Raw genomic sequence first — 8375 nt, 5'->3', positions numbered from 1 at the left:
CTATTCTGTATTCAACCATACTTTGAATGATCAATAATTCTTGACATAAAATTGCAAATATCAATGAAGTTTTTATTTGCAAAGACTATAAAGCATATTTTACCATCTACGTTAAAAGTGCCAAGAGAATGCACTCTCTCGCACATACAGAAACACAAAATGAATAACTTGTGGTGAAATTGATCACATCTTTGAGTGTAACAACACTTTATGTTTCACATTGTTCTCTTAAAAACATAACATTTATGAAGACCCGTCTTGTACTTCTGCCATATTCCTTCATCGAAATATGCGTTTGGGAGAAATCAAGCATAAGCAAGATAAGTGCTTTTACAATGGATAAAAATCACAGAGCCTGTCCTTAAAAAGGAGAAGGACATATTTATTGAGACATAACAGCATGAGCACCTCTGAGCAAAACATAAGGCTGACAGGGGATTTGTATTTGTGGAAAGAGAATGAACAGACATCTGTATTTCAAGGCTTCAGCTGAATCGTATTTGTTAAGGTGCCAATTTTAAAACCATAAGTTATCGCCCTTCCTCTGAGTTCTCAAAAGCAAATGGCTTGTTTTTGCTTCCCATTCCCTGCTAATGCATTCACCATGTCCAAACTTCTTAGCGTGTCTTGGTGGTGATATCCGATGTGATTCCAGCACATCCATGCATATTTCTTCAAGACTGTGGCTGTCAGGAAGAGGATGCAAGTGTCAGGTATAAATTACAAGCCTTGGCTTTGTTCTGCACAGGTCCCATGATGGCCCTCCTGTGGTCACACCGGTTCTTCCCCACACTGAGATGCTTCCTCTCAGCCTCCATCCCCTCGGCAGGACCCTGGAGATGTGATAGATGTGATGTCATCACCCACCATGAGGTTTGAGAGGTATATTACACTCGGGCAGCTTGGGGATTTCCTCCATAGAGCTCCTGCACGATCTACACTCCAGCCCGACTGAAACGCCCAACCACCCCACAAATTTAACCACATCAGAATTGGCAGATCAAAGGTCGTCAACTCCTCGAACCCGATGCCTGTCTGTTTCTTCTTTACTATATATCCTTCCTGGACTTTTTGTGACACTAGAAGGAACATTTTCATTCAGACTGGTCAATCATACTATTCCGCTTTGTTCAAATAAGTTTTTCATGTCAATCTATCCAATAATAATGACAATAAAGGTAATTGTGAGGTTATTTCTTGGAATTCTGATTTGTTTTAGTTTTTTCATTGTGAGTTATGAAGTCAAAATTGTGATATGTTGTCAGTTGTGTGTTATTTAAATGATTTTGTCCATGTCTTTTTTTTTTTTTTGTAATTTGCTGTAGCTTTGGTTCCTCTCCTGTCATGTGTTTCTCTTACTCCTCATGTGATCCTGTCTAATTCACATGTCTTGTTCTCATTGGTTCCTTTGTTACACGTGTCATATTTTCATATTGGTTGGTAATGAACACCATTTTAAATCCACTTCATTTATAATATATTATAAGTATCATATCTTTACATTATTTATTTAAGATTGTCACATCTTACTAATATTGCATTAAATATGGTTGAAACTCAAATGAGCTATACAACACATTCATCTGATTAGGTATTTGATCTTGTGGCTGTTTAAGATTTTTTTAATTATTATTATTATAAATATAAGTGTTTGCCATTGTTGTTTTTATTTATAAGTGGTCTTTGTCTGCTTTAAGTAAAGTAGCAAGATATGAGACTTATAGTACATTATAATAATTGGAAATGTAATCCATTGTAATGGTTCATTGTGTATTATGAATCATCGTAATCTCAAAAGTTATAACCACAAACAAGTAAATATTATAATGCATTAAAACTGTTTTTATGATTAGTCAGGAGATTATACAACATATTACAGTTTAAGGCTTTTTATAAAACATTAGCCATTCATTATAATGCCTTATGAATACACTTATAATATATTATAAATGCTGGCTTCACATAAAATGTGTTACCATATTATTTAATGGACATTAAACTTACAATGAACAGTTGTAATATTGTTAAATATTAATAAATATTGTTACAAAGGTATTACTCATTGCTAGTTAATGTTATTAAATGAATTAACTAACTTAAAAAAATGGGACCTTATTGTAAAGAGTTACTCATTTGTTAATTATTTTAGTCAAGGTTTCTTGCAGCAAACCCAGCTGTGATTTAGTTTCATTCAACAATTTTCTACGCAATATCTTTTTTTTTTTTTTTTTGACTAAGGAGAAAGCTTTGTTTTGCGAATGTTATGTATATTTTATGCTGAATTATTTATCTACAAACAAGATCTCTTTTTCTCCATTACTCTCTAAATAGACTTCATTGTCCATTGAGACCGTCAGGGCACGCAACCTTCAAGATCTGGCTGTTTCACAGAGAGCCCTGGGATTTACTGGCAATAGTATACGCTCATAAAGATGTATTTCTGCATTCTACAGGAATTCAAAGGCAGAGCATTTGAGATGAAGAGACACAAGGCAATGCCTTTGGAAGTTTGTCAAGCAGACTGTCCCATAAGGCCTTCTGTTACATCAAACCAATCACAGTGACATTATTTTCTGCTTCTTAAATCTCTATGAAAATTGCTGGATCAAAACACTTTTTCAAAGGCCAAACAACAATCCCATGAGCCTGTGAAGTTAGACATGGCATTTAATTAAATTTGCTTATGCTTCCTATTGTGAACTGAGAACATGTCTTTAACTGCACTTTTCTGAAATAATACGTTGTCTTGTAAATTTGATGGGCACCATACAGTGAACTACTGTAGGACTGTCAGAAACCCACAGTTTTAGGCATTGAAATCAATGCATTTAGTGTTGGACAGTAGGGGAATTTGAGTCAAAAAAGTTGAGAAGGACTGCAATGAAGGATTTGCTTCATTTAATTCATCTGACATCATCCAAACTTGAGTGTGTGCTATATGGTGTTTAGAGGTTTGGTTTGATGTAACCATAATCCTGAACTGCTGAGCGGACTGCTATCGATCGACTGTCTATTGTAGCAGCTTCCAGTGCTATTGTCGTTGATGATGAAAGAGTTTGCAAATGTAATGCAGTTCAGAAAAGCAGAACAGTAAGACAGCAAGCCATAAGGGGCAAAGGAGCAGGAATTGAATTCGGTTTTGGACTTTAGCAAAGGGGTCAACTGTCCAGCCTCAAGTCAAATCTTTTCAAGTCGAGATCTCAAATGATCTAAAAATGTATTCTTCTCTTCGTTCTCTTCATTAGGCTGCTGGGAGCCTGAAGGATCAGCTGAAATTTCCGTGTGGTCCTGCAGTCTTTTTTTTTTGCTCATGCAGACCCCCCACATTGACATCTATTTAATCCATCAACTCAGGCTAGAGCCCGAGCTTTGCCTGAGCTTAATCAAAGTTAGTCACTTAATTCAATTCAATTCAATTCAAGTTTATTTGTATAGCGCTTTTTACAAAATAAATCGTTACAAAGCAACTTTACAGAAAATTATGTTTCTACAATATTTAGTAGTAGCTAGTAGTTTGTGCACATTTGACAGGATTTTAGAAAAAATAATAATAATAATACAAGACGTAGTCAGCTAGACGATGAACTATCAATATTATTAAGTTATTATATGATTCAGTCACACATTTAGCAATAATTGTTAGTTCTGTTTGTTGATTCAAGGTTAGCATCATCTGGGGTCCTCTGAGGGTCAGCATCATCTCTTCTCAGGTGTTCTGGATCCAGACTGGAGCTTGTTTAAATCCTAGTTACCACGGGATGTAAATCCCGTGGCGAAACATAGAAACAAAATACAGACATCATTAGCATAGCTGCTGATCCAACAAAGTAAAATTAGTTTAACCCAAGCTAATGAATAAAAATGCAACTTTGAACAGATGCAACTACACTCACAATTAAAAAGAAACATTATTCGAATGCTTGGCGAAAGAGATGTGTTTTTAATCTAGATTTAAACAGAGAGAGTGTGTCTGAACCCCGAACATTATCAGGAAGGCTATTCCAGAGTTTGGGAGCCAAATGTGAAAAAGCTCTACCTCCTTTAGTGGACTTTGCTATCCTAGGAACGACCAAAAGTCCAGCGTTTTGTGACCTTAGGGTGCGTGATGGGTTGTAGCGTGGTAGAAGGCTAGTTAGGTACGCTGGAGCTAAACCATTTAGGGCCTTATAGGTAAGTAATGATAATTTGTAACTGATACGGAACTTAATAGGTAGCCAGTGCAGAGACTGTAAAATTGGGGTAATATGATCATATTTTCTTGACCTCATAAGGACTCTAGCTGCTGCATTTTGGACGACCTGTAGCTTGTTTATTGAAGAAGCAGGACAACCACCTAGAAGTGCATTACAATAGTCCAGTCTAGAGGTCATGAATGCATGAACTAGCTTTTCTGCATCAGAAACAGATAACATGTTTCGTAGCTTGGCAATGTTTCTAAGATGGAAGAATGCAGTTTTTGTAACATGGGCAATATGATTTTCAAAAGACAAATTGCTGTCTAATATAACACCCAGATTTCTGACTGTAGAGGAAGTAACAGTACATCCGTCTAGTTGCAGATTGTAATCTACAAGATTCTGTGTAGTGTTTTTTGGTCCAATAATTAATATCTCTGTCTTATCCGAATTTAATTGGAGAAAATTGTGTGTCATCCAATCTTTTACATTTTTAACACACTCTGTTAGCTTAGATAATTGGGAAGTTTCATCTGGTCTCGTTGAGATATATAGCTGAGTATCATCAGCATAACAGTGGAAGCTAATTCCGTATTTTCTAATAATATTACCAAGGGGCAACATATATATTGAAAATAGAAGGGGACCTAGGACGGATCCTTGTGGCACTCCATATTTTACTGATGATAAATGAGATGACTCCCCATTTAAGTAAACAAAATGGTAGCGATCGGACAGGTAGGATCTAAACCATCTTAGAGCCTGCCCTTGAATACCTGTATAGTTTTGTAATCGATCTATGAGTATGTCATGATCTATGGTGTCGAACGCAGCACTAAGATCAAGTAAGACTAGAAATGAGATGCAGCCTTGGTCTGACGCAAGGAGCAGGTCATTTGTAATTTTAACAAGTGCAGTTTCTGTGCTATGGTGGGGCCTAAAACCTGACTGAAATTCTTCATACATATCATTTTTATGCAGGAAGGTGCTCAATTGAGCAGACACAACTTTCTCTAAAATTTTAGACATAAATGGAAGATTTGAAATAGGCCTATAATTTGCCAGTACACTAGGATCTAGTTTTGGTTTCTTAATAAGAGGCTTGATAACCGCCAGCTTGAATGGTTTTGGGACGTGTCCTAAAGTTAACGACGAGTTTATGATATTGAGAAGCGTTTCTTCTGCTACAGGTAACAGCTCTTTCAGTAATTTAGTGGGTACAGGATCTAATAAACATGTTGTTGGTTTAGATACAGTGATAAGTTTATTTAGCTCTTCCTGTCCTATGGTTGTAAAGCGCTGCAGTTTATCTTTGGGTGCGATGGATGAAACTGAAGTGTTAGACGCTGTAGAATCTACATTCGCTATTGTATTTCTAATGTTATCTATTTTATCAGTGAAGAAATTCATAAAGTCATTACTATTTAACGTTGGTGGAATATTTGAATCAGGTGGCATCTGGTAATTTGTTAACTTAGCCACTGTGCTAAATAAAAACCTTGGATTGTTTTGGTTATTTTCAATGAGTTTGTGTATATGGTCTGCCCTAGCAGTTTTTAGAGCCTGTCTATAGCTGGACATACTGTTTTTCCATGCAATTCTAAAAACTTCTAAGTTAGTTTTTCTCCATTTGCGTTCAAGACTACGAGTTAATTTCTTGAGAGAGTGAGTATTACTGTTATACCATGGTACAGTACGTTTTTCTCTAACTTTTTTCAATTTGATTGGGGCAACAGCTTCTAATGTATTAGAGAAAATAGTGCCCATGTTGTCAGTAATTTCGTCTAATTCGTGTGTATTTTTGGGTACAATTAGCAGTTGAGATAGATCAGGCAGGTTATTTGCGAATCTTTCTTTGGTGGCTGGAACAATAGTTCTGCCCAGACGGTAATGCTGCGACATATAGTTAATATCAGTTATACGCAGCATGCACGATACAAGGAAATGGTCTGTAATATCATCACTTTGAGGTACAATATCTATAGCAGTAAGATCGATTCCATGCGATATAATTAAATCTAGTGTATGATTAAAACGATGAGTGGGCCCGGTGACATTTTGCTTGACTCCAAAGGAGTTTATTAGGTCAGTAAACGCAAGTCCTAATGTATCATTTGCATTATCAACGTGAATATTAAAATCTCCCATGATTAGCGCCTTATCAACTGTAACTAGAAGGTCTGAGAGGAAATCTGCAAATTCTTTCAGGAATTCTGTATACGGCCCTGGTGGTCTATACACAGTAGCCAGAGCAAGAGATACATTTGATTTCTTTTGCATGTCTGACAGAGTAACATTTAGCAGAAGTATTTCAAATGAGTTAAACCTGTATCCTGTTTTCTGGGTAACATTGAGAATATCACTATATATTGTTGCAACACCCCCGCCACGACCAGTCTGACGGGGCTCATGCTTATAACAGTAGTTTGGTGGAGTAGACTCATTTAGACCAAAATAATCATTTGGTTTTAGCCAGGTTTCAGTCAAGCAGAGTAAATCAAAACTATTATCTGTGATCATTTCATTTACAATAACTGCTTTTGGTGCGAGTGATCTAATATTTATGAGCCCAAACTTTAAAAATTGTTTTTGTTCATTTACTTTACATTTTTCTGGTTTAATTACGATAAGATTTTTTCTAGATCCTACATTATATTTATATTTTGACCTCACTATTCGGGGAACAGACACAGTCTTACTAGGTTTTACAGCGCAAGTACCTTTAGCATTTAAGCGGTTAGAACAAAACTCATCATAATGGTTATTTGAGAATTGTCTTACTAGTCACATGGAGCGAAGTGTCCTGGAGATGTTGTCAGAGAGAAGCTCCGCTCCAATTCTGCTGGGGTGTAATCCATCAGCGCGAAACAGTCTAGGACGCTCCCAGAAAAGATTCCAGTTATTAACAAATAGCAGTTTCTGTTCTTTACACCATGACAACAACCATTCATTTAAAGCAAAAAGTCTACTGAACCTTTCGTGTCCTCGTCGATACGTGGGCAGTGGTCCTGACACGACGATCGTCGCCGCGGGCGTCGTGCTGCGAACCGTCTCGATCAGGCTCCTGAAGTCCCTCTTCAGCGTCTCCGTCTGCCGCAGCGTGGTGTCGTTAACCCCGGCGTGAAGCACGACCGCTCTAGGGCTCTCGTCGTCCTTCAGGATCGCGGGTATCTGCGCAGAAACATCGAGAACACGAGCACCAGGCAAACAATGAGTGTGCACTTTACCTTCGGCTAACGTAGCACTTACGTGTCGGACGATGGAGTCTCCGATGATCACAGCGTCGCGTCCTGTCTCGTGGAGGGGAGCGAAGCGGTTCTGGATGGAGAGCTCGAAGGCAGGAGGGGGAGAAGTAGTCGCCCGGGACCCGGCTCGCGTCCTCCGCTGTGGATGCACCCAGGGTCCGTGGTGTCCCGGCGTCGCAGTGAAGGACATCTGGGAAGATCGCGTCCTGGGTGCACCGGGCCTGCGCAGAGAAACACACGGAGTAGACGTGGTGGGACCGTTAACAGCACGCTGTATACTTACCCCGGACTTGTGAGCGTCAGCCCGGGATGATTCCAGCGCGGCTCTCCGCTCTCTCAGCTTGGCCTGCCTCTGTTCCAGGTCGCGAATCTGCTTCCCCACGGCCTCGAGCTCGAGCTGCACAGAGTGGAGACATTCATCCGCCATTAAAGCAAGTAACAGTGAGTACAGCAGTGGTAATGTGTGAGAATAGAGTATTAGCAATGTAAGCGCAGTTAGCAGCAAACACGCTTGCTGATGCTAACTGGCTAAAAGCTAATAGCGGACCCGGGAGATCAAAATAAAACTAGTGATAGCGAGGCGCTCTGATTGTTTTTGTTGTAGAATACAATAGAGGATATATTCACGCGTTATATAAACGGAAACAATGATGTATAAAATTGATTTTTAAGTTAAAAATAGTCAATGAAAAGAATATAGTGACGGAGCTCAAACGCAGTACAGCCGTCAACAGCAAACAGCAAACAGGAAGTGCCTTACTGCCCATTTATACACGTTTTCCCGCATCATTTAGAGATTTTTTTTTTTCACAAAGATAGCATACAGAAACACATGTATTTACATAGTGGGGACTTCCCATTGTCTTATGGATCAATTACATAATGTTCATGTTTTTCCAGTTTTATTGATTTATTTATATACAAACCCGATTCCAAAAAAGTTGAGAAACTGTAC

The 8375-nt window shown here is 38.4% G+C and overlaps 1 protein-coding gene across 2 annotated transcripts; it reads right to left on the bottom strand.

Annotated features, from left to right (window-relative positions):
• Positions 1-6822: 6822 nt before the first annotated feature.
• On the bottom strand, positions 6823-8166 carry LOC128021473 (uncharacterized). 2 transcript variants are annotated; one of them, XM_052608710.1, is made up of 3 exons: positions 7704-8166; positions 7425-7641; positions 6823-7346 (listed from the first exon to the last, which is right to left on the bottom strand). In XM_052608710.1, the coding sequence occupies exons 1-3, from the start codon at positions 7845-7847 to the stop codon at positions 7312-7314; spliced, it is 396 nt and encodes a 131-aa protein (XP_052464670.1). In that variant the 5' UTR covers positions 7848-8166; the 3' UTR covers positions 6823-7311. The 2 variants fall into 2 exon arrangements, with proteins under 2 accessions (XP_052464670.1, XP_052464669.1); XM_052608709.1 differs by having other exon boundaries at positions 6832-7346; positions 7425-8166.
• Between the last annotated feature and the right edge of the window lie 209 nt (positions 8167-8375).

This window comes from Carassius gibelio, chromosome A10 (genome assembly GCF_023724105.1).
Source record: "Carassius gibelio isolate Cgi1373 ecotype wild population from Czech Republic chromosome A10, carGib1.2-hapl.c, whole genome shotgun sequence".
In the NCBI taxonomy this organism is placed as follows: domain Eukaryota; kingdom Metazoa; phylum Chordata; class Actinopteri; order Cypriniformes; family Cyprinidae; genus Carassius; species Carassius gibelio.
The sequence above is the reverse complement of the archived record's forward strand: the minus strand, read 5'-3'. Positions and strand labels throughout refer to the sequence as shown.